The 27,872-nt window shown below is 41.5% G+C and overlaps 2 protein-coding genes across 4 annotated transcripts in view; one reads left to right on the top strand and one right to left on the bottom strand.

The window, feature by feature from the left end:
• The window catches only part of cno (adherens junction formation factor afadin), a 1,322,290-nt gene extending 1,310,574 nt beyond the window's left edge, over positions 1-11,716 (bottom strand). Inside the window, exon 1 of the mRNA XM_067134851.2 lies at positions 11,450-11,716. The gene's annotated coding sequence lies outside the window, so the exon portion shown is untranslated. The remainder of the gene's footprint in view (positions 1-11,449) is intronic.
• Positions 11,717-13,018: 1,302 nt separating this feature from the next.
• The window catches only part of LOC136856756 (uncharacterized), a 38,676-nt gene continuing 23,822 nt past the window's right edge, over positions 13,019-27,872 (top strand). The window contains exons 1-2 of one of the 3 annotated variants that reach the window (XM_067134850.2): positions 13,072-13,197; positions 15,328-15,462. Coding sequence is in view for 1 of the 3 variants with exons in the window: in XM_067134848.2 (XP_066990949.2) it covers positions 13,114-13,197 (84 nt within the window). In the remaining 2 variants the exon portion in view is untranslated. Of the gene's footprint in view, positions 13,198-15,305; positions 15,463-27,872 lie in introns of all 3 variants that reach the window. The other 2 variants (XM_067134849.2, XM_067134848.2) reach the window with 2 other exon arrangements.

The raw sequence follows: 27,872 nt of genomic DNA, 5'->3' as shown, positions 1-27,872 counted from the left end.
TCAGAACATACAAATGCACACGTCCTGTGAATATGAACTTCCTATCTCTAGTCCTTCAAGGTGTTCTGGTTTTTATGAACATGAGTGTATCATCGCCATCATCATCATATCTACACATCCTGTTGCAAAAGCTGCACAAGGAGATGTACAAATTTACGTCGTCACTAAATTTCACAAGGGGTGTCCGAGCCGTAGTGAGTGAGGGAATATGGCAACAGCGGAACGCAATAAGCCCGTAAGGCCTGTAGACTTTTCTTAACTCTGGATGCTCTATAATATAGTTATCGGCTCTAGGACTTCAACTTTCACATGACTGCCACTGGCATTTCCCCTTATTTTTCACCGTATTGGAAAAAGGTAGGGCCTATAGAACAAAATATCGCAAGAGCTGTTTTTACGTAAACCCAACCGTATGCATTAGGCCACTTCTGAAGCATCCCCTAAACTGAAACAGTAAGTTCCATTAAAATACAACCAACCATTTTCCCGTAAGACTGTAACAGATATAGAGAAATATTAAAAACTCGGCATGTATCATTATAATGACGTCAGTATTCTTGTAAGAATACAGTATTAACCAACTAGAAGGTCGCATAAAAACGATACTATCATAACAAATGACTGATCAAACGAAAAACGGCCAAGTTTTTCACTTATCATGAACAATCCTACGCTGGCATTATAACTGTCCCAAGCTCCATAGCTGGAGTGACGAGTGACCCGGCCACAAACAGCGGGGAACACTGCTCTGCCGCTTTCCGTGAAGTGTGCACACACTAAATTCCTATCAGCGCCTCAGAGCAGGGATCGAATAGCCGGAATACCTACAATGATGAACCCGTGAGTCACGTACCAGTAGTTACCAGAACATGTAGGAACCAGAAGAATGGCATGCTAAAAAACGGAAAGTTATCTAACTACCCAGCTACTTCCAGCCAATACCCAGGCATACTACTCGCGGACGCAGCAGTAATCCCATCTGTCGGAGATGAGTGGCAGCAGAAGAGATAGAACACATCTCAAGAAACAATAGTCAATGTAAAGTTGAGCAATTTTATGGACTTTTGATAGAGCAGGTCTTCACATTTAGTTTTCTTCCGACTTTGTGATATTATATGATCCAACGTAAAGGGGGTCGTTCTTCCTCCTTTCAAGACTCCAATTTTGTCTTATTCTTCAAGCGATCGCTCCTGCCGGGATGAGCTGCTCAGACGGTTGAGGTGCTGGCCTTCTGACCCCAACTTGGCAGGTTCGATCCTGGCCCAATCCGGTGGTATTTGAAGGTGCTCAAATACGTCAGTTTCGTATCGGTAGATTTACTTGCACGTAAAAGACTCTTGTGGGACTAAATTCCAGCACCTCGGCCTCTTCGAAAACCGTAGTAAAAAGTATTTAGCAATGCTTGGCGTTGATATTCACTAAGCAACTAAAGTCTAAATTCAAGAAAATATCTGTAATCATAGTCGGTTCGGTACGGTAAAACTGTATCCGACATAAATGACCGGAAACTGTATTCTCGATAACTTTTGTTATACAGGGTGAACCCGAACTCCACCGACAGACTTTCGAAGGTTGTTCAGTGATTCCTGCCGAGTACATTGGTATAAGGGGCCGTGGTCTCGGATGGTTCGTTACAGAGTAATAATGTAATTATGATTTATTCGGTTCTTTACCCCGATCATCCTTGTTTCTGTGAAAATACCTTCACAACAGTGAATAAGACTGTAATATGCCTTTAAAGGGTGCTTTCAAGGTAACAACTCCGTTTCGTTGCCTTACGGCACGTTAAAGAACTCCCGCGGGACAAAATTCCGACACCTCGGCGTCTGTGAAGATCGAACATTTAGGACGGACGTAAGACAAATTACATTATTATTATTTTCAGTGCAATACAGATACAAAGCTAACTGGGGCAACAAACCAAATGAAATGCAAAGGCCGGCGAGCATTCAGATCCAACCCATAAAAGAGCACCTACACTGGCGGAAAATGAAATCCCAACGCCAAGAAGACATTAGTTTAGAGGAATGCAATTTAGGTGAAGCAACTGTCTAGGTAACATTTATTTGATTTAAGTGTCCAGGTCACTGGTTTATGTATGCGCCAGAAGACATCTGGCATGGTTGTACATTAATAACCACTGTAGTCGCCACGATTTTAAATGCAAGCATGCAAGCGTGCATGCATTGTGTAGTAAAGGTTACAAATGTCATTTTATGGGGTTGAGTTCCACGCCTGTTGCACTGGGTTATTCAAATCAGCAACTGTTAACGTTTGTATTGAATGGCGCTGTGTTTGTCGTCCCATAATGTCCTATGGAGGCTCAAAGGGGGAAAGGTCGGGTGATTTCGCTGGCCAATGCAACTTGTCGACACTCTGTAGAGCACGTCGGGTAACAGCAGCGGTATGAAAACGAGCGATATCCTGTTGGAAAACTCTCTCTTGAATTAGTGCGAATGAACGACAGCATGACCGGTTCAATCACCAGTTTGACGTACAGATCCGTCGCCAAGGTTCTTGGGATAACAACGAGAGTGTTCCTGCTGTAGAAGGAGAATGCTCCTCGGATCATAACTCATGGGGAAGGACTAGTGTGTCGATGCCGCGTACAGATTGTTTCCAAGCGCTCGCCTGGCCTCCTCCTTACCAACTTACGGCCATCACTGACGCCACGGCAGAAGCCTACTCCTTACCAACCTACGGCCATCACCGACACCAAGGCAGAAACGTCTCTCATCTTAGAACAAGACAGGTCTCCACTCCACCCTGCAATCAGCTCTAGCTTAACACCACTGAAGTCGTAGATGGCAGCGATTCGCAGTTAATGGCATGGACGCCACAGGACGTCTGGGTCGGAGCTGTCCCTCAAGTAATCGATTTCTTATAGTTCGCCGTGTCACTCTGATGCCAACTGAAGCTCGAATGGCTGCTGGAGAAGGTGCAGTACGATCCACCACAGCAGGCATGTCAAGGGCACGAGCTGACTGAAAACTCTGCGTGAATGAGAAATAGCTGCTACGAGCGCTATCCCAGGACGCTTCAAAATAGCGCAAGCCTGGAGGGGTGCACATTGCACCTTCATAACTGCGATATTCTGTGCAATACATGTATGTTCTTTCATGTAAAGACATACATAATTAAATTGTTCAACACGGCGTTTGCATAAAATGCGTAAAACAACATGCCTTGGTAATCACCGTGTACTGGGAAAATGAATAATGGTGGTGGCGATATGGTGTGGGTCGGCATCATGTTAAATGGCCGTACGGATCTGCACATCTTCATGGGTGGACCGAGGAACACTTAACGCTCTGAGATACAGGGATGGGGTACTGAGACCACATGTTCGACTATTCAGAGGTGCGGTTGGTCCAGACTACCTCTTAATGGACGATAATGCCCGATTGCACCGCGCTGCTCTGGTGGATGAATTTCTCGCTGGGGAAGACGTTCATTGCATGGACTGGCCAGCGAGGTCTGCGGTTCTGAATCCTATAGAACATGCCTGGGATGCATTGGGGAGGCGAATTGCATCCCGTCAGCCTCCAACAAGGACCCTCCAAGACCTTCGCATTGCCTTTTCGGAGGAATGGGATCGACTCAAACAAGAGCTCTTGGACCATCTGACAGAGAGAATGCCACGTCGCTGCGAAGCATGTGTGGCCGTTAGGGGTAACTATACACCCTATTAACAGCATATTTTATTGTGGAAGACATTGCCAAGTTTTGTTAGTTGTTGTCAAAGGTGTACCTTAGCTATCAGAACCTTTCTGACACTGTTTTTGTGAACAAGTTGTGTGACATATGGTGTGTGATTCAGCTTCCATTTGTTCAGCAATCCGTCTGACATTCATACCAGGTCGCATGGCCTCGTTTAGTGATTATGCTTAACTTTTGGACACTAGTGTATTTAAAAACTTACACAAAGGAAAATAGGCTCGATAAAAGCAGCATCTCCCAAGTAACATTCTTGATACAAAAGTACACAAGTACAAACACTCACTAATACATTACTGAGTCAATTATATGTCAATCGAGCTCGATAGTTGCAGTCGTTTAAGTGCGGCCACTATCCAGTATTCGGGAGATAGTGGGCAGCCCTGAAGATTGTTTTCCGTGGTTTCGCCTTTTTACACCAGGCGAATGCTGGGGTTATACCTTAATTAACGCCACGGCCGCTTCCTTCCCGCTCCTATCCCTTTCCTCTCCCATCGTCGCCATAAGACCTATCTGTGACGGTGCGACGTAACACAACTTGTAAAAAAAAAAAAAAAAAAAAAAATCTGTCACAGCATATTTAGCTGTATTTTTCAAGCATTGCATGTAAACCAAAACAGGTAACTGGAGCCTGTCATCCATAGGGGTGCACGGCCGTGAGTCAGCAACGTGGGGAAGTACACGCCGACTGAGGGGAAGAGACTTGCGCCCCCAAGCACAGGTAAGTTATTTCTAGCATGGGCGCTGCGCTTACGGCGGGTTAAGAGGACGAGTTTGGCAGTAACAGCGAGCGGACATACGTGCTTCCCGCTGACTCATCTCTCCTTGCCAGGCGATATGTACTTTCCAAGTACTAGTCAGGCAGCTGTACTTGTTGGTACACTTTCGAAAGAGCGTTTTGTCTGAGCTGCAGCACTTCTCAGGGCTCGTTTTCTCTTTCAAGAGATTTATTTCAGGATGACTACGACGGACAACGGCCAGGAAAGCCAGATGGAGACGATGACGCCCCAAGAAGCTGCGTTGGAGTGCGGGCGCTTACTCCGAGACCTCTTCATGCGACCCACACCAGCGACGGAAGACGGCACGGAACTGGAGACACCGCTACCAGTGCCGGAGCAGGAGGCGCTCTTGATCGAGGTGGAGATGGAGCCGTACAGGGACGGGTGTGACCTCCCCCTTCCGGCTTCTTCTTCTTCTCCGAGGGCAACACGGAGCCGGAGTACGAGGCGCCGCTCGTCTACTACAGGCCGGGGCACCCTGTACCTTCTGAACGGGGCCTAGTCCTGGACAGAATGCGGCACCCTCACCACGGAGGCAAGAAGATCCCGACGACCATATCCGTGGAGAGCTTTCTACCAGGAGGCCTCATCATCAGGCATCACGACCAGGAGCGGATGCGCGACATGGAGAACGAGCTCTCCAGTCTGTTTCAGGTGGCCTGACTACCAGGGAGAGACGGAGTGCCAGGGACGAACACCGGCGCCCTCAGGAGGAGGCCCCAGACGGAGACCAGCTCAGCTGCCACCCAGACGGCCAAGAAGGACCGATGGACGAGGAATGAGGCGGTTAGTACAGACTTAGTCCTCGCCGGAGACCAGCGACGCCACCACGGAGGTAGAGCATGCCGCCCCCTGGCGCCGCGACTGTGCGACCCAGGCCGAGCGGCTCGGCACTGCGAAGTGGACGCAGACCGCTACTCCAAGGACCACCTCTGCGAGGTGGACGCAGACCAAGGCCTACCACCAGGGCGCAATTCAGGAAGGCGCTCCACACGACGGACGGCAGTAGAGGAGGACGCCTCCCTCGGCAGCTCTTGCAGTGTTTCCGCTGCCTGAGGCGGGGCCACCGGCAGAAGAGATGTGGGCTCTTAGTGAGGTGCAACCATTGTGGGGGTGGTCACCACAACATGGCCTGCGCAGCACTTAAAGAGGCGCCGGTGTACGCCAACTACGCGGGGGACCACCCGGCCTCTCATCGCATTTGCCCTGTGTTTCGGGCCATGGCGCGGGCAGAAAGGAAGGAGGCTCGGCGCCATGACCCACCCCCATCCAGGAGGTCCCCGATCCGGTGGGCTTGGCCTCATTCTCCGGGATCGGAGACTGGGTACGAGGGACCCCAAGGAGATGGCACTGTGCGGTGGGCCCTAATGGTACTTGACGCATGGCTCCGAACCGGCAAGGCCCGCGCTAGTCACGGCAGTGCCCAGACGGACTGATCCCCTGATAGCTGGAATGGCGGAATTATGGTTCATGGCTGGAGCATGATACCTTTTTCTCAACTAACACAAACACCTGGACCTATCCGGAAACCACATCCTTGGAATGTGCAATCAAAATACGTCAGGTTTTACATGTAGGCTCTTTCTTTTTCCGTCTATGTGGTTTTGTCCTGACCCTTAATACCACGCCTTAACACTTACCTTACCAACACAAACCTTGCCTGGTAACGCGTCTGACGTGCAAACAGGCAGGTATATCTCGACCTCGGTTTATTAGTATAGTTCCTACTAATTCGTCATTCACGTAATTCTTTCTTCGTTTCGCTGATATTCTCAGCTAACATTATTATGCAAGTATATTCGTTATGGTATTCGTATACCTTGTGTTTAGACTCTCTTTCCCTTTCCTGGCATGTACAATACATGCCCTCCCCCTTCTTATTTCTTCACGTGTATTAAATCTCTTTCTATGGCCTAGCTACCTCGTTTAGTTGAAGCCCCGCTTTCCCTATTTTGGGGGAAGAATTGAAATAACTTATTGTCACATTCACAGGCAGGTACTCCTGTAGTACCTTCCCCACTCTTCCCTGCTATCTCTTTTCTTCTTAGAAATTCATAGCGTCGGAGGCAATGCAGATTGAGTCGATTGCCACGCGGAGGGAGCAATTTCGGGGACCTTCCGAAAAGAAAGAAAAAAAAGAAGAAAAAACGGCGGCAAAGTGTGATACCCGTGATATAGACGTTCAGTTTCGCAATTTATTTATAACTTAGCACTTCCACAGCCTATAATAAGGACCTCCGTATACGATTACCAGGGAATCTTGAAAGGCCTTGGTAGATATCAAATTCAGTTATCGAGAGCTCTAAAAGAGGTTGTCTCTTTATCCTCCGAGCGGAGCAATAGTAGAAGTCAACAGTAACTTAGAAGACAAAATACCGTGTAGTCGACATACTTTGTCCTTGTGGCAAGCCTCCACATGGGGGGAGTTGTAATAATATTAATAATAAATGAGAATGATTTCTTGCATGAAGTACAAGTTACATGACATCGTCCCTGTTTCTACCACCAAAAAGCAGCCCTGGAAACACGCCTTCCCATACTCCACATACGATAGTGGGAATCTTAACTTCCAGGGGGGATGTCAACGCTTTCCTTCTAAATAATCACAAATGTTAGCGTATAAAAGAAAGAGACATTTAGCAAACTTAAGAGACTTGATCGTATATTTTTATAACCGTTCGTGGCAAACCATAGCAAATTATTCAGGAGTCGGAATACTTTATGAGATACCCAACGCTTCAAATCGAAAAATGCCCAATAACCCCAGTAAGAAATTTACCTAAATCGTGAGACGACAAAAAATACATGTCCTCATCCTGGGCTCCGTTCAGACACATCCCCAACGGTGAAGAGCTGCATGTACCATTTCAAACAAATACCAGCTCTATCTGCAGTAGTTCTGAAAATCGAACCCCGGCCACCGAGGCGGCAGCTAACCGTTCCGTTACACTACTGAAAAAAAAGGTGAACTGCACAACGGACAGTGTAATCCCGACTATTATTAAGGTATTATATTGTCGCCCTTAGCCTAAAAGGTGTATCTCATTTTTTTTAAATTTACCATTCATTTTACTGTAGTTAATGTTTAGGAGTTTACGGATTACTCTACCTATTTCCTCAGCAAATTGTCTCATTTTCAATGTGATAACAAACACCAATGAATTATGCTGTTTCTCAAAAGTTTATTGAAATCCTGATCAAATTAGCAGTACTGTATCATGTCTTTCTTAACGTGCATATAAGACAACTATGCTACTGGATTGTACACTGCACCGACTGACAGGTCTTATGACGACGTTGGGATAGAACAGGGCTAGGGCTGGGTAGGAAGCGACTGTGGCCTTAATGTACAGGCCCAGAATTTGCCTGAGGTGGAAATGAGAAACAACGGAAAACCATATTCAGGGCTGCCGACAGTGGGGATCAAACCCACCATTTCCTGAATACAAGCCAACAAGTACACGACTGGAACCGCGGAGCCAACTCGCTCGGTCAGGTAGGTAAGGAGAACAAGTGGGTATTTCATATTCCAGACATGAATACCCTACATCATAACTGTACCGGTATAAACAAGACAGAATTAAACTACGATTTTATCAACATTTTTGCAATTCAAAATACTATTTGCATGATAGTCCTTTGGAGTGATATCAAGAAACAAAAGACTCAAATTTTGCTATTTGTTTTACGTTGCACCGATACAGATAGGTCTTACGGCGACGATGGGACAGGAAAGCCTAGTCGTGGGAAGGAAGCGGCCGTGGCCTTAATTAACGTAAACCCCAGAATTTGCCTGGTGTGAAAATGGGAAACCACGGAAAACCATCTTCAGGGCTGCCGACTGTGGGGTTCGAACCCACTATCTCCCGAATGCAAGCTCACAGCTGCGCAACCCTAACCGCACGGCCAACTCGCTCGGTAAGACTCAAATTAACAGCAATGTCTCCTCTGAGAAAAGGATGTAAAATTCTTTGCAAAACAAGATTCTTCAGCAGTTTGTCTCACCTAGTCCGTTTCACAATCTACACACTTTCTTGCCGGTGTTGTATTCTGTTTGTTTACCCCTCAGGACTATTTCATGACAAGGGTTCGGGCATGAGGTGAGATAAATGTATATGTCATGCTTTTACGACCGGAGGCCCTTCCTGAAGCCAACCTCAGCTGAGGAGCTAATGGAGATGAAAAGAATGATAGTGAATGGAATTGGGTAATGCGGTGGAGGGAATCGTCTGTGGCCTGTGGCCGATATGGGACACCCGAAATGGGACACCACAGAACACCATCTTCAGGTCAGCTGGCAGTGGAGATCGAACCCACCATATCCTGAATACAAGTCAACAGCTAGACGGTTCGAACCGCCCAGCTAACTCACTCGGTCATGTAAGAATAGGTACATAAAGACAAAAGACGAATACCGTACATCATGCGGATTTGGCCCCGGTCATGAACGCCAACAAATTCGCCTGTGTATGTTAACGCTGACCACGTGACCTAAAAGTAGTCTTAGCAACCAGTGGTATGCAAAGTATGTTCAATTACGAATCCTTGTTGGTAATACGGCATGCGGATTCTGGAGAGTTACGATACCCTCAGTCGCATTACCATTCACGACTGAGTCTGCAGCCTATACACTCCTCACAGGATGAGAGAACGCTGTTCCAGCCGTCAGCCACGATTCAAGTCCTTGGATGAGTTGGGAACCCATAAACACTACTTGTACCCCTCTATCACGGCCCAGGATATCGATATTATCATCACAATTAATTCTTCCACCTCCCTTATAGCTGTATCGTTTCCTATATAAGTTAGGCAGAGACAAAGCGCCCCCCACCCCCCCAAAAACCCCACAAAACATAGACTCCCGAGTCATGCTAACAATGTTATATGATTAAGAGCCGGAATTCAATAGGTCTGTCTGCTTATGAACGACGTCGCGTAAGGGAGGAGTTGAGAAGATCCAGTGTAAAATTGAGTGTTTTTGATTTTCGCTCTAGGCTGAAGCACAAGGGCGCTATTGAACGTTCCGACAGGTTATCTTAACCTGATACGGGTTCTAAATAAAGTAAGAAGCTGAAATGGAAATTATGTTCTCAATATGAGACTGAAAAGAGCAGCTTGATGAGCGTAAAGCAAAATGTTCGCTTTCTATAAAGGGATATCCCCGCCGGTCATTACTGACCTGAACCTTCGGAAAAAGTAGATCCTCCTTTAAAAAAAATTATTTATCTTACTTCTCGAAAGTCATACTTGACATGATACGTTGACACAGTATGATCTCGCTCCACGCGTCAAAATATCTTAACACTAGGTCTGTTTACTGAAATGAGTAAATTAAGTAACGTAGAATAACATCATCTCACAAAGTATAAATCGTCAAACCTACGAATGAAGTAGGAAAAAAATCTGAATGCAACAATGAGTGAAATGTAACAATTACAAGTTTCCTTAAGATCCTACACCATTATATTATAATAAACTAAATACACCGAGCAAGTTGGCCGTGCGGTTGGGGGTGGGCAGCTGTGAGCTTGCATTCGGGAGATAGTGGGTTCGAACCCCACAGTCGGCAGCCCTGAAGATGGTTTTCCGTGGTTTCCCATTTTCACAACAGGCAAATGCCGGGGCTTCCCACTTCTAGCCCTTTCCTATCCCATCGTCGCCATAAGACTGTGCGAGGTATAGCAAGTTAAAAAAAAAAAAATACACCTGGGGACGTTGTTGAGCCTTGGACAGACCCATTAATCCTATTCTACAAGAGTAGGCTATGTGCCGGCACCGGGTTTCATCCTCTCCCTTCCTATGGTGACATTTCACCAACTTCTCTGATAAGACTGAAGTCAAGGAAGGAGGCCACCCGGTCGTAAAAAATCCCGAAAACACACATGCGGTGTCAGGTATCAAGGGAAATGAATCTTTCTAGCGGGTTTTTACGACTGGATGCCCTTCCTGATGTCAACCTCATCAGATAAAATGAGATTACAAGAATTACGTGATAAATGATAGTAGGAAGGGAAAGGGTGAAACACGGCGCCGGCACATAGCCTACTCCTGTCGAATAGCACCAAGGGGTCTGGTAAAAGCTTAACGTCTCCATCCGACGGGCGAATCACTCAACAGCTTCGCATGCCCTCACTCTATATGAACATTGCGAAGAGGATTGGAAGTGAATCCAGTCTTTTGGGACGCAATCTAGTGATCTCTTACTCTGCCAACATTCTAATGGTAAAATGTTTTCGACCAACGGGATTCGAACCGGCTAACCACGGTGTCAGACAATATAGACTTGACGCCTTAACGATCATGGCCACCAGACGGGCTCTCACTTCGGTAAAGAATAACAAAGCAAAATGGTAGATTATACAGCATTACCATGGCAACGGAACAAAAACAATGGTTTCGTCTCGTTCCAGGTGACAAAATAAAATCCCTGACAAAGGAAATTCAACGCTTTTACCGAACACCATACAAAAGGTAACCGCGTATTAACGGGTCTTGTTTACAATAGCAAGGATTTTCAAGGTTAACACATGTTTAACAGAAACATTACATTCGTACGGTAAGTTTCCTTAACGTAACATGTCGCTTTCAACTACGCTCATAGTGACCGCCAACTGCCAGTACGCAAAATCAAAATTTAAAATATACAGACAGAAATCATAGAAAGAGATACAACATTCCACAGGTAAAAATCACATGGTTGTACCTGTCGTTATAGTGCTTTCTTGGCAGCCATTTTACTCAGCGCAGAAGTCTTAAAAAAGTTTTCTTAGATTGTTATAGCTCTTTCGCTTTAGAAAGTGTTACGGAATTCAAGTGCGATGTTTTATCCATTTTCCTCAAGATCTGGCAAATTATTGCCCACTGTTTTCCAAGTCTGGAACCAAGACTTAAATCCGGAGGCTACATGTCTAAATCACAACTCCAGGATGAAAGATATTTCTACCTGTACATACCTTTGCCCGCTGCTCTCTCCGTCACACAGGTAGCACAAGAAAAAAAAAATCGCCTCCAGGTATATAATGACTGCGCAGCACTTGGAAGAAACTTTTCGCGTCACTTTGTGTTAAACTTCATCACTAACACTGACTTTAAACACTAATAAATAACAATCTATGAAGCACTATTGTTGTCGTACATCCTCCAATATCCAATGACAGATCCATGACTGATGACGTAAATTCTTCGTTCAAGTGTTTTCAAAATTCCTCTCGATCGCTGGGTGTGGAACGACCGCGCACCGCACTACTCTAAACAACCACTGCCTCACAAAACCTTGTTCAAGCGACTCTACTGCGCATGCGTCGGACACACGCCGAAGCAAAGAATAGGATGTTGCGCGGAAAGAATCTCCACTTGCAATAATGTTTGTAGGGACCGCGACGTTCGCCTAATCAAAGTGGCCCAGAAAATAATACGACGGAAGTTAAAAACAAATGGCATATTAGCGAAACAATACGTGAACTACATTTTTCCTTCTAATCGAAAATGCATGATTTGAACTACCGGTACATGTTTGATAAATATACGAAGACTTCTTACGGTACTGAAGCCTAGAACTGTTTAGTAGAAACATATTGCCAATATCAGTGGCGATACCGGGCAGTTGATCTGTTCCCAAGATAGTGTATTGGGTCCCAGCTGAGGTCGGTGGCAGTTCAGGGTGTTTAAATGCGTCAACTCCGTATCGTTGGTTTGCAGGGCGTAAAATCCCTGCGATTCTAAATCCTGACAGTCCATTAGGAATTTTAACAGAGCGGACGTTAAATATGATATGAATTAAATTGGAATAAAATAGGCAGTGTTGTACTAGTGAATGTTCGGATCAACATTCATAAAATAGTGATAGTGACGAAACGAGCGGAACAGTCAAACAATTTTCTTTAAAAAGGCACACTAAAAAACTTGTGAGGAAACAATGCGAAGGGATTCACAAAAATATGTTACTTTTCCCCTTCTCATAGAAAGCGGATAGGCCCTACACAAGTCCACAATTTAAACTATCCCCAAACATCCCTGCACTGTTATTCCAACATACATAATCTCTGCTGAAACTACAAGTTGATGAGTAAAGAGATGAACAAGATTTAGTGACAAAATGTAGAGAAATAGAACTAGATGACAAAACCCCACATCCATCAACCTTACGTCTATGAGATACGACCCCAACATAGGAAATGATCATAATTTAACTCGCAGAAAGTGAAGGTATGTCAAAAAGATTAACAGGTGGTGTCATCTGTTAGGCGAATTTGAAAGTCTCATGAAATATACAGCACTACCAATAGAATTTATTTTAAAATATAATTGGGGCGCTTATGACCAGCAGAAAATATTGCTATTCTCGTTGAAGAATTAATATTTTTTCCTATATATTATTTCTTTGTTTACTGTTTACAGGGTTTTTTGATGTTTTATTACAGTAGAAATATAATTAGGAAAGTTGTTTGTTGAAACACAGTTGGATAAGCTGAGGTGTCGCTGGATTTGGACAGCAGGCAAAACAAATGGCGGACAGTTGTTTTCAATGTAGGGCAGTTTGAGGTTATACGGAAAATAAGTTTGTGGTTGTGATGACACTGCATTGTTCCAATTTATTTCCCCAACTTATTTCCTGATAATGGCAGGAAATGAGGATGTGGAAATTGATATTGATTTATATTCGGATATACCAAATATCAAGTATGACGAGACAATCGCTAATGTACGTATCAGTGATGAATTGCTGTGGATTAAGTATGTTATAGAGTAACATTTAGAACTGACATGCCAGCTGTAATTTTACAATGAATGCATTTTACCGGACTTTGTCCTTTACACAGAGTTAGTGCTTTCGTTGTCTTGCTTGTCTGGTCAATCATCTCACTGATGAGATGCGAAAAATAAGTTTGTGGTTGTGATGACATTGCAGGAAATGAGGATGTGGAAATTTATATCTACAGTGGCTCAAAAAAGTATTGGTCTGCCGAGGTATGCTACATATGAGGACGAGAAGTCTAAGGGAATAATGATAAAAATTGACATATACTAGAATCCCTGATTATTTATCATCTTGTGTAACATGTACATTGTAAGAAAAACAATTCTCCCATGTCCTTGTAACTAAAAAGCCATAACTTAAAACAATCATATTCACTTGCCACCAAAAAAGTATTGGTCTGAATTAACATAACACAATTTCTTGATCCTTCTTGAATGTTTCAGTAAGTTACTTGGTAGGTCCTCCTTTCCTCTTTATAATCTCAGTTAACCTATTTGGCATCGATCGTACAAGGTTTCCGTAGTTTCCTTTGGTATGTTATTCCATTTGGTGAAGGCTTCTTTCAGGCCAGCTTTGTGTGATATTGCATGCTTTCTCACGTTTTGCTCCAAATAGTGCCACAAATTCTCGATGGGGTTGATGTTGGGAGATTGTGGTGGAGTTTCCATTCAATGCGGTGTAATATAGATCAGCCATAGCTTCGTATTCAGGGATGTGTGTTTGGGGTCGTTATCTTGCATAAACGTATACTTTGCTGAGAGTCCCATTTTTTGTACACTTGATGGAAGATGTGTCTTGAGGATGTTAATGTATGCTTTTTGATCCATAGTCCCTTCAATAAAGGCTAATTCACCTACACTATTCGCACTCATACAACCCCACACCATCACGGAACCGCCTCCATGTTTCACAGTAGCTGCCAGGTTCTTCTCTTCAAGTTCAGAATTTGTCTTCCTCCACACAGTCACTCGTCTGTCTGACCTGAAGAGGGTAAATTTACTCTCATCAGTAAAAACGACTGTCTTCCAATCCTCATAGTTGTAATTTCTGTGCTTTTTAGCATACGCAAGTCTCTTCTTCCTATTAGCTTTACTGATGTGCGGCTTTCTAAGGACTGTTTTGCCCGTATATCCTCTTTCACGTAGCACATTTCGGATGGTTTCAGATGACACTTGCACTCCTACATCTTGTTGTCACGCAGCTGCTCTTCGGCGCACTTAGCTGAGGATTTTGGGCCACTTTACACACAATTTACCATTTGTCTGGTACTGATAACTTTGAGGGACGGCCACTTCTTTGTCCATTTTCTATTGTCTTTGTTCGTTTGTACCTGTACACAATATTTTTAACAGTTATGACAGTTCTTCCAATAATTTCACTTGTGCCCTTGAAAGGTTTACCGTCCCGAAATAATAGTCGCACTACAGTTCTCCTTTCTTCCACGGTTGTTTCTATCATTGTCCTTCCCATTGCTATGTGAACACGGAAACAGTGCTGAATATTACCTTCCGACGTGTCAGCACAGACACAATGAACCAGATGCGGCAGACAGTACGATGTCACAGTGATATTGTGTACTAGACCAATATTTGTTTGGCGTGTAATGACGCATGCCGTTGTATTACTGGTCCGTTTGCAAACGGCGTGAATCTTCTTGGCTCTGTATTCAACCTTCTGATGTACTTGACTGTCTTACATATCTGCATATGTATAATACCATTATATGCACCATACTGTACCATACTGTTCCGTTCATACCACGGCTATGGGCAGACCAATACTTTTTTGAGCCACTGTATTTATATTCGGATATACCAAACATCAAGTATGACGACACGGGTAATGTATGTAGCAGTAATGAAATGCTAGGCTCCTTTAAACAACAACGTCGTCATAATTTCACCCAAGGCCTGGTTTTGAAAGACCACCATGAGAAATGCTGAAATACTTGCCTTCTTTATAAAAAGTATTTACTGAATTGTAGTGCAAATTAAGGCAGTCTGTAGTAGTTCATATCGTTACTTTTTCCTTCTTGGTATTTTTGAAAAAAGTATGGACCTGTTCAACCTGCAGTTTTACGTGGAATCCGAACCACAGGAATATGACACTTTCAAGTTCCTGCATGCATTGGCCAAGTTTCGAACCGCTGTACCTTGGTGAGAAGCCGTGTGGTACTCCGTTGTCACGCCCCCGGTGATATTTTGGAAGGTAGGAAAATGTACTCAAGAGCTTGAAAATTTTACTTCTGTCTTGCATCACGGAGAAGCCTTTGTGTATTTTCTCTGTAGGAAAGAATGACATTTTGTGCCATTGAAGTATTACAATTCATACATTTCATTTTGAGTTCCATATTGATATTTAACATTAATGAACATACATACATACATACATACATACATACTTGGTCTTGGTCTCCCTGTACTTCTCTTACCCTCCATAACAGAGTCCTTTATTCTCCTAGGTAACCTATCCTCCTCCATTCGCCTAACATGACCCCACCACCGAAGCTGGTTTATGCGTACAGCTTCATCCATTGAGTTCATTCCTAAATTAGCCTTTATCTCCTCATTCCAAGTACCCTCCTGCCATTGTTCCCACCTGTTTGTACCAACAATCATTCTTGTTACTTTCATGTCTGTTACTTCTAACTTATGAATAAGATATCCCGAGTCCACACAGCTTTCGCTCCCGTAAAGCAAAGTTGGTCTGAAAACAGACCGATGTAATGATAGTTTCGTCTGGGAGCTGACTTCCTTCTTACAGAATACTGCTGATCGCAACTGCGAGCTCACTGCATTAGCTTTACTACAGCTTGATTCAATCTCACTTACTATATTACCATCCCGGCAGAACACACAACCTAAATACTTGAAATTATCGACCTGTTCTAGCTTTGTATCACCAATCTGACATTCAGTTCTGTTGAATTTCTTACCTACTGACATCAATTTAGTCTTCGAGAGGCTAATTTTCATACCATACTCATTGCACCTATTTTCAAGTTCCAAGATATAACACTGCAGGCTTTTGGCACAGTCTGCCATTAAGACCAAGTCGTCAGCATAGGCCAAACTGCTTACTACATTTCCACCTAACTGAATTCCTCCCTGCCATTTTATACCTTTCAGCAGATGATCAATGGAAACTACGAATAGCAAAGGTGAAAGATTACAGCCTTGTCTAACTCCTGTAAGTACCCTGAACCAAGAACTCATTCTACTATCAATTCTCACTGAAGCCCAATTGTCAACATAAATGCCTTTGATTGATTTTAATAATCTACCTTTAATTCCATAGTCCCGCAGTATGGCAAACATCTTTTCCCTCGGTACCCTGTCATATGCTTTCTCTAGATCTACGAAACATAAACACAACTGCCTATTCCTCTCGTAGCATTTTTCAGTTACCTGGCGCATACTGAAAATCTGATCCTGACAGCCTCTCTGTGGTCTGAATCCGCACTGGTTTTCATCCAACTTCCTCTCAACGACTGATCGCACCCTCCCTTCCAAGATGCCAGTGAATACTTTGCCTGGTATACTAATCAGTGAGATACCTCGATAGTTGTTGCAATCCTTCCTGTTTCCTTGCTTGTAGATAGGTGCAATTACTGCTTTTGTCCAATCTGAAGGTACCTTACCAACACTCCACGCTAATTTTACTACTCTATGAAGCCATTTCATCCCTGCCTTCCCACTGTACTTCACCATTTCAGGTCTAATTTCATCTATTCCTGCTGCTTTATGACAATGGAGTTTATTTACTATCCTTTCCACTTCCTCAAGCATAATTTCACCAACATCATTTTCCTCCTCCCCATGAGCTTGGCTGTTTGCAACACCACCATGATGATTTCCTTTTACATTGAGAAGATGTTCAAAATATTCCCTCCACCTCTCCAGTGATTCCCTGGGATCTATTATGAGTTCACCTGAATTACTCAAAACACTGTTCATTTCCTTTTTCCCTCCCTTCCTAAGATTCTTTATTACTGTCCAGAAAGGTTTCCCTGCTGCTTGACCTAGCCTTTCCAGGTTATTACCAAAATCTTCCCATGACTTCTTTTTGGATTCAACAACAATAATGAACAATTTAAAAAATGTGTTTATTGTGAAGTAATTATATTATTCATTTTAAATAGTTGTATTAATCTAGTACATGATTTCGCCTTTCTGTGCTCATCTTTAGCTGGAGAGAAAAGTGTGTAACCACTTGGTAGTGATGTGTTATGTACAAAATATATAGGCCTAAATTAACAATATATCGCTAGCACAAATTAAAATACACTTAAAAAATAGCATTATGAAAAACGTTTGCTTATATTTTTTAATGAACTTTGGTAAAATATTGTTATTTTAGAGACTGTACAGAATTATTCATGAAAAATTTTACGCTTAGATAACCTTTAATGTATTGAAGATATCAATATTCTCGTTCCATATTCATAAGTGGTAAGTAGGGTCTGGATTCATATGCATTAAAAACTCCGAAAATATGCGTGCTCATATATGCACTAAAAATGTTGTAAATATGCATGAAAATATGCACTAAAAATAAAACAAAATACAAGACAAATTACTTAATTTTAACGCGGTGTTAAACTGATAAACATGTTTAATTCCTTGCAAATTGGTGCATGTCAGTAGGTTTCAACAGTTTTTCAAAATTTTCAGGAGTCGATAACTTTCTGTTGTTGACCAGAATGAATTTATACACTGAAAATGATCGTTCTGCATCGACGGATTCAAGTGGGTAATACTTGAACACTGGGACTGACTGCTTGGAACATTCCTCGGCAAAATCTTTAGGCATTTTTTCAGTTTAATCTGGTGAAACAATGCAGTAGACGAAGAGCAAGTTAACAAATGAACACACTTGTTTAAGCAAACCTCGGGAGGCTACTCTAAGGTGAAGGAAAAAGGAATGTCAGAAAGAAGGAAATAGCTATTGTGAAAAGAGTCATTATCCATCTACCTGCTTTTATTGCGACACTGAAAGCTTTTTCCTTGATCAGGGAAGGCTTCTTATGTTGCCAAGGGATGTACAACATTCAGAGTTCATTAGATTTTCATTTCGTTCAGAAATATTAGATAATCGATCACACATAAGAGAAAAATATGTCTGTAATATCTGTACATGCACTAACGCTCAAAATATGCACTGACGTTCAAAATATGCATTTGCATCATGCATATGCATTTTTTAAAAATCCAGGCCCTAGTGATGAGACAAACAGCAGGTTCACTACCCAAAGGAAAGTTCTTTGCCATATTTGTTTCACGAGAGCTTTCGACTCCTTGAACAGGTCCATACATGATCGGTTATGATAATCCATTGAAGGTAATAATAAACAACCTTTTGGCACAAAACAAAGTAAGAATTCATGATGGCAAAACAACTTCAGATCCTGTTAAACAGTGCAGTGGAGTATTACAGGGTGATCTTATTAGTCCACTTCTGCTCAATATCGCCATAGCAGACAGTACAAAAATAATTCATAACTGAACCAAATTGTACCTATATGGTGATGACTTTGTAATAGGTTCTAACAGCAAAGATGATCTTAAAGCAACTGTGGACAACCTTGGAAAATATGCTGAAGACAAGAAACTTGAAATTAAACTGGACAAAACAGTGCAAATGGTTTTCAGAAAGGGAGGATTATTACCAGCGGGTGTCGGCATAACATACAAAAAAGAGAGAGGTCGAAGATAGTGAGCTCCTTTAAATACGCCGGCATCACACTTCAACCAATGTAAACATCATTTAAGATCCATACAAGGGAAAGGGCATCGGCAGCCATTAGGAGTATTTATGACATATATGACCCTACAAAACTGTCTTTAACCACGACAGTATTCCTCTTCCAAGCAGGGGTTGTTCCAGTAATCACTTATGGTTTGGAACTAATCTGGGATTATCTCACGTTAAATGATTTAAATTGCATAGAACCAGATATCTCAAACGAACGTTAGGCATTTCAAAAATGGCACCATCTATAATGGCATATGTACTGACACAGGAGCCTTTTCTTATAGAAGAACTTAGACTGCAGCTACCTTCTAACAAACAGGAAGCAGAATTCCTACAATTGAGAAGAAGGAAAAGAGAAGAAATAGTCCTAAGTTTCTACTCCACTGAAGCCATAATCAACATGAGTTTGACCAGAACGAACGACGAGATAAGGAGCCCAACAAACAGACTGGCAGTTCACGGCTTTCATCATAAATGATGCACGCAGAAAAGTTTCCATGAGCCCTCCATAGGCTGTATGTGTGTCCTTTGCGGTAAACAGTGTGAACGATATCATTTCAGCAATTGTGCAAAAAGAGTAAAGTCACTGATAGGCTTCAGCAAGGAATAAACTTTGCACATTTGTGCGCTATTCTGTTCAATAATAATATTCCTAAGTGGTATTAAGAAGCTTGTTGAACATTATGCTATGCTTTTTGGAAGGATCTAATAATGGAGACATCAATACCAACTTTTTTCCTTCTTACCGGGCGAGTTGGCTTTGTGGTTAGGGGCGCGCGGCTGTGAGCTTGCATCCGGGAGATATTGGGTTCGAATCCCACTGTTGGCAGCCCTGAAGATGGTTTTCCATGGTTTCCCATTTTCACACCAGGCAAATGCTGGGGCTGTACCTTAATTAAGGCCGCTTCCTTCCAACTCCTAGGCCATTCCTATCCCATTGTCGCCATAAGACCTATCTGTGTCGGTGCGACGTGAAGCCACTAGCAAAAAAAAAACTTTGTTTTTTAAAGTTATATAATCATTTTTGAATGCTGACAAATTCAGACACTAGCTTTTCATACATTGGACAATTACTTTTTGAAATATGGCATGAGTTAGAAATGAATGACATAGTGAAGAAATGGCTAAAGGGGGAGTCCTAATGGGTGTAGGGCCTAGCCTATATCTGGGGAACGTCAGTAACCAGTCAGTGTGACATACAGTATAAATTGTGTGAAGTAATTCACTTAATATATTTTCATTTCTATTTAGTTGAAGCAATTTAGATGTATGTACTGGAATATAATAATGATTATCTCTAAAATAAAACTTGCAGAGGGCAAGAACTAAAGTCTCAAATGTGTGGTAACTGATGTAGGCCTACATGTGTGTGTGTGTGGTTTTTTTTTGGCAGATACTGGTATGGTAGCATTACTTTTGTCCTTAAGTCTTGCACAGCAGTGTATTTGGACATTAATAAATTATTTGTGATTTGATACAGTTTCTCTCCACTGTTGCATATTGGCCTTAAGTAACTTAGTTACCGTACACTAAAACAATAACAAGTACACACACCGAGCGAGTTGGCCGTACGGTTAGGGGCGTGCAGATGGTGGGTTCAAACCCCACAGTCAGCAGCCCTGAAGATGGTTTTCCATGGTTTCCCATTTTCACACCAGGTAAATGCTGGGACTGTACCTTAATTAAGGCCACGGCTGCTTCCTTCCCATTCTTAGCCCCTTCCTAGCCCATCATCATCGTCATAAGACTATCTGTGTCGGTGTGACGTAAAGCAGACTAGGCCGCAGAGAGCCGTGAACACTCTTCGGCCATATTCTGATAAGTGTGCACACTGCTCATTCCAGTCAGCACCTCAGAGTAAGGATCGAATAGCTGGAAAACTCTGATGAACCAGTGTGGTACGTACCAGTAGTAACGGACAATTTATGAACCAGAGGAATGGCATGCTAAAGAAGAAAGTTATGTAACTCCCCAGCTACTTCCTGCCATTATTCAGGCAGACTGCTTTACTTGGGACAGCAGTAATCCTACAAATAGGAGATAAGTGGCAGCAGAAGAGACAAAAGCACATCACAACAAACAATGGTCAATGTAATGTTATTGTTCATCATTTTATGAATTTTCGATATTGTAGGTAGGCCTTTACATTAATTGTCTTCTGAATCTGTGATATTAGGGCATCTAATGTAAAGGGAGTCTTCCTTTCTTTCATGACTCTCTTGTCTTATTCTTGAAGTGATTGTTCCTTTACGATTTATTGTAATTTTTATAATAATCTTCACAATTTTCCCTGTCAGTATGGACCAATGACCATGCGGTTCTACATCTTAAGACAATCATGACAAAACAATCGCCAGTTAACACAATTGAATAATGTTTCCACATCAGCAATGCTCGGCATTTATATAGACTTAGCAACAAAAATCCAAATTTATAAATATCTTTGTTATCATTGCTGGTACGGTAAAAATGTATAAGACATAAATGAGTGGACATTTAATTTTATATAACTTTAGTTACCTGTATGTAGTATTTTTCGATAGGACCACTAATAACATAGATTTTTGAGAATTCAATTTGTCCTTCCCCTAAATTACCATTTCACTCAGCATGAATAAAATTATTTATAGCCTGTATTGTAGTTTCTTATTCCCTGATGTTACCTACCAATTTTCATTAAATTCTCTTCAGCCATTTTCTTGTGATGCGTGTACATGCATGCAGAACAGACAGAAATGACAGAAAATTAAATAATGCATTTCCTGGTTACTGTGGACATGACTGATACCAAAATTCCTTTATTTTTTACTTCTGAGCTATATACAGACAGGACTCTAATTTTATATATATAATTTAATTTACAAACTAGCAAGATTTAAAAAATGAATGTACATGAACATGTGTCAGTCATTGTTTTATTTTTTAGGAATTGAGCAAAGGTGAACGTTTATGATGATCATTTCTACATTGTAGTAAGTGGAATGATGTGAATTTAGGATACAGAGAAGAGAGAGGAACTTGTTAGTTACATTCTGAAATTAAATATGGACTATCAAGAAGGTTATTAAACAAATTATAGGTAATCAAAAGAGCTGTTACCTTGTGTGTATTGGCTAGAATCTTACAACCAAATGACACTACCATATCGAGGTAGTTGTCATACTTCAGGTAAATTCCTGTGATTTTGTACTGAAAAAATCTTACAAACACACTGCACTATTTCAATACCTACATTGTATTTTGAGCACCGGTGATTCCAAATGACAGTAGCCTTCTTCTTATAAGTGTGTCAAACAGTAACATAATACTATTCGGGTTAGTGAAGTCCCGGGAACATCATCTGATAAAACCTAACATTTTATTTGCAACAGCAACCAAATATTTGAAGTCTTTGATAGAATTCAGTACAAGTAGATATGAGTTTGAAATCTGATATTCAAAGCTGACATTATCTTGCTTTCTAGTATACGTAATAGCAAATAATTTATTAACATTGAAATGAAGTGATTTACTCCACTCCATTGTAAAACAGTATCAATATCTTCTTGTTAATTTCTATAATCCTGTACTGATTGAATTATTTTAAAACTCTTTATATATCTATGTATATAAAATAAAGAGTTTTGTCTGTACATTGCTCAGAATTTGAAAATAATTGTATTTCTGTATCGGTTATGTTCATAGTAACAAGGAAATGCACTTTTTACTTTTCCGCAATTTCTGTCTGTCTGTCTGTCTGTCTGTCTGTCTGTATGTATGTATGTATGTATGTATGTATGTATGTACACGCATCACGAGAAAATGGCTGAAGAGAATTTCATGAAAACCGGTATGTAAAGTCGGGAGATGAGCCACAACAATTTAAGCTATGCTGTGAGCTTGCATCCAGGAGATCGTGGGTTCGAATCCCACTGTCGGCAGCCCTGAAGATGATTTTCCGTGGTTTCCCATTTTCACACCAGGCAAATGCTGGGGCTGTACGTTAATTAAGGCCACTGCCGCTTCCTTCCAACTCCTAGGCCTTTCCTATCCCATCGTCACCATAAAACCTATCTGTGTTGGTGTGACGTAAAGCCCGTAGCAAAAAGAAAAATTAGGCTATAAATCGTTTCGCTCATGCTGAGTGAAATAGTAGTTTAGGGGAAGGCCTTAAATTGAATTCTCAAATATGTATATTATTAGTGGTTCAATCGATAAATACTACTTAACTAAAGTTATACAGAATTAAATTTACTATCATTTATCTCATATATTTTTCCCGTACCGGCTTTGATAACACAGATATTCATGAATTCGTATTTTTGTTGCCAAGTCCATATCAACGCTGAGCCACGAGAAAATGGGTTAACAGAATTTAATGAAAGTCAGTATATAACGTCGGGGAATAGGACTACAGTCTAAGCTGTAAACAATTTTATTCACTCTGTATGAAACTGTAGTTTAGGGGAAGGCGCCTAAAATTTAATTTTTAAATACCTTGGTCCTATCGAAAAGTAGTACATAACAAAAGTTGTAGAGAACACAATTTCCGGCCATTTGTGATTTATTCAATTTTACCATACTGGCTATGATAAGAGTGGTATTTCAGAGTCAGAAGAAAACTAAATGTGAAGACCTTCAATAGATAGATAGATAGATAGATAGATAAATAGATAGATAGGTAGATGATAGATAAAAGCCTTTATTTTCTGTGGTGAAATTAGTGCTCTTGGCCCTTTCTTACACTTAACCACACACATATTATTATTTGTTAATACAATGACCCTGATTAACTTAAAATACTAAGAACTACAAATAACACTAATTTTTAAGACGAAAATATGAATATATACACGCAAAGAAGAAGAAACGAAAAGAAACTGCCTACATAATATAGATTTGAAAACATATTGAAAGCGCATAACATTGATCAACAATAACATTACATTGACCATTGTTTGGGGTGAGATATTCTTTGTCTCTTATGCTGCCGTTCAACTCCGATAGGTGGGATTACTGCTGCGTACAGAGTATAACAGCCTGACTGAATATTGGCGGGAAATAGCTGGGGAGTTAGAAAACTTTCTTCTTTAGCATGTCATTCCTCTGGTTCATATATTTTCTGATACCGTACTGCTGGTACATAACTCACTGGTTCATCATAGTATTCCAACCATTCGATCCACCTCTGACGTGCTGTTTTGAATGAGCAGTGTGTACTCTTAAGCTAGAGGCTCATTTAGTAGTAGTAGTAGTAGTAGTAGTAGTAGTAGTAGTATGACCTGGTCTAGAATTACAATTTAGGCATATTCCAAATTTAGCACCACAATTCACTAAATAACTCAAAATTTAACCCTGAAAAGAGTCGTTTCTTAAAAAAGAGCTTCTTCCTCTTCACTTTCATTAAATTCTACATTCATTTTATTGAAAATTAGCAGGAAAAAATTGCCTCCAAGTCAGATAGATTTTTCTGCCACCAGTGTAATGAATTGAGAATATCTGATTCATTGGGTACTCCTACGAAACAGATTAGTAAAAGGGCATAGTTTTTACCCTGGGACTCTCCACTATTCGAACCTCCCCCCTCCCCCCTGAAAAAAGACTAAGAGTGTTCACGTATCACGGCTGTCTGCGGCCTGGTCATTCCAGCTCTGGACGTTTGGACTGTTAGATCGGCAGCGTAGTACTGTTCGTTAGAAGTGAGAAAATCTGTGGTTTATCATTTGATCGAGTATTTCATGTCAAATCATCTATTTTACTCGCGCCATTTTTACTGACGTCATTGCAATGACCTATGTTCATTTCAGTTGGGAAAACCACTAAGGCAGTCTTTCTGAGGATGTAAAAAGGCAAGTGGAGAGTGAGTGTCTGCCATTATTATGCAATTCCCCAACCTGATTGTGACTGATGGTAGGCAGGCGTGCCTACCATTACAATGGAAATTCCCTAACACAGTCTTCATATGAGAGAAGACATTTGGTTATTTCTCCGTCGCATTTCTAGGATAACGTTAAGAGCTATGCAATTTGATACAGTCTTGCTCACAACGTGCACTCTACCTAACCTACAATTCTGTATATAATGTAGAATTCTGTAGCAAAGCACGAGTTCATGAGCTAGTTCAGCATAAAGTAGAATATTAGATTAGGAGGTCATAGATCAGCACCAAAAATAACAAAGGGCAGAGGTTTGAACCTTGGGGAACACCACATCGAGTGTAGAAGGTGGACTGTTATATCTTATGCAGGAAACATATTGCTGGTAATTATGAAGGTACGATGCAAACAATTTTGACATTCTCTCAGAAAACTCGCAATGTGCTAGTTTCCGTGAAAGTATGGCATGATGATCCACAGATGTATAAATCACATCCATTGAGCTCCATTGTCCATTGCAGTTAATATTCTATGAGTAAATTCTATTAAATTCATTACGGTAGATTGTCTGGACAAAACCCTGCTGAGAGCTATTTATGGACAATTGAACGTGTTGAAAGGTGTGCTGATGTAAAGTTTGCTTAGATACCTTTGTAACGACAGTGGCAATTGCAACAGCCTTTAATTACTTAAAACTGACCGGTCTCCAGATTTGTATATTGGACTTAATTTTGTAATTTTCCATCTGTCTGGAATGGTACAAAGAAATGTTCATCTTCCAGTGAGGAATAAGTTTTCAGAGACCTGATCAACTCATAAATCTTCTAGAGGCTGCTTACCGAAGGCAATAAAACTACACTTGATTCACTCGTAAAGATGTGAACGTGATTCGGGAAGTCAAGAAGGTAAAAAGCAAGACTTTCACTTCTGAAATGGCACATGGCCATGGGATTCACTCAGGCTGTGGTAGGAATGAATACTAAATTAATCCTGGAGGCAAATACAGCTAGGCAATCTCCTTATCACACTTAGTGTTATGAACCTGTAGTAAAAGTATTGACCTGCTTCTCCAGGGACTGTGCAGTGATGTTTCTTTACTTTTTTGGACTATCAGTTGAATGTTACATTGCTGGTGTTGACAAAAGTTATTGATGTTATTTGTGTCACCATCATACTTGGCGCAGATGAGGAGAAGAGTGTACATGTTTATTTGGATAAATTAATGCTATTGCAAGTAAATGGGAGCTTATGAATTTTTAAGTTCATTTTAAACCTGCACTAGAGCCACTGAAGCCACAGAGATACTTGCAAATAAGTTAGAGGATTGTGGAGGTGTGTGTAGTTAATTTACAAAGGCTTGCGGACTGAATGTTGCGGGGCTGAATGGCTCAACGGTTGACGCGCTGGCCTTCCGGCCTCAACTTGGCAGGTTCGATCCTGGCTCAGTTCGGTGGTATCTGAAGGTGCTCAAATACGCCAGCCTTGTGTCTGTAGATTTACTGCCACGTAAAAGAACTGTGGGACTAAATTCCAGCATCTCGGCGTCTCTGAAAACCATCAAAGAATTTAGCGGGACGTAAAGCAAATAACATTATTAGACTGAATGTTGTAAGGCATAACCATCTATATTGAAGGATTTATGTATATCTTATTGTCTTGCTCTTCCACCTCAAGGAATTTTTTTGATAATCCTTTCTTCATGTTTTATTTTGTTTTGCAAGGGTCCCTTTCCCTTATTTTCTTAATATTTTAAGAAACACATAAACCTCTTTACAAAATATATGGGTGGTTATTAAATCCATAGTAATATGCAAACATTAAATATTTCAACTAAAAGAGTTGGCACCATTTGACTCTCCCAGTTCTACCGAAACCTGACACTGGATTTTGTAGAACCATTATATGTACAGGTTTTTTTTTTTTTAGCTGGCTCCGCAGCACCACTCAGAGCAATATATCTCTCTCGGCAAATTTATCGCCTTCCGTGCGTGTTCCCCTGACACACGGAGCAAGCCATAAAAAAGACCTTGTATTATATAATTATATTATTATTGTATTATATTATTTATATATATATCCAATAACATGTATATCAGAGAAGTTTGCAGTGTTACTCCTACAAATAACAGAAGTAGAGTTAGACTTTGTATGCACTTGTTTTGCTTCTGTTTCATGTTTTCTTTTCTTTTTTCTTTTCAATTTGCTCTACTTTCCACCAATACAGATAGATCTTATGGTGACGATAGGATAGGAAGTGGTCGGGCCTTAATTAGGGTACAACCTCAGCATTTGCCTGGTGTGAAAATGGGAAACCACGTGTTTTATGTTAGTTGATCCATTTCCTACAGGCTCTGTTATGGTGATCGAAATTAAAATAATTAGGGTGTTGCACTATATAAGTATCATAGTTACATACTACAGCTGTGATTCTCTTTTAGTTTCCACACTAAGTTTGTAGGAGTAAAAATTGTATTTGGTAACTTCTTCTTCCACTCTTGCCCTAATCCAGGGAGCTCCTGGGTCGGGCTGTGGATCATTGACCTGCACCTATTTCTCACACCTCCTTGAAGAGGCAGGAGATGTGCGTCGCTTCTGCGGTACTCCTTAAATCTTGGTTCTGATCCACTTTGTCGCTTGGTGTAGAACATTATTACGATGGGCTTGCCACACCCAAAGGCCGGGTTTCGTTGGAAAAATGGAAGAGGTTTGATTCTTCAAAGAACGAAGGTACTGGCTAAAGGAATGGAGGGGCCATGAAAACAAAAGACACTGTAGGTCTCGCAAAACGTAATACCGCCAGAGTTAGAAAAGAACAAGGGTTGACCAAGGGAGGTCGGATAGGAAGGATGTAAACGAGGAGCCTGACACAAGTAAGTGGAAGCAATGCCACACTCAGTTAGGGGAACCGTGGGAGCCAGCCCAAGCTCCAAAGTCCAGGGCTGTTGGTCCCCTTTCTGTCGCCTCTTACAACAGGCAGGGGATACTGTGGATATATATTTTACTGCCCCT

Source organism: Anabrus simplex, chromosome 1 (assembly GCF_040414725.1).
Source record: "Anabrus simplex isolate iqAnaSimp1 chromosome 1, ASM4041472v1, whole genome shotgun sequence".
In the NCBI taxonomy this organism is placed as follows: Eukaryota; Metazoa; Arthropoda; class Insecta; order Orthoptera; family Tettigoniidae; genus Anabrus; species Anabrus simplex.
This window is presented reverse-complemented; position numbering and strand designations above follow the sequence as displayed.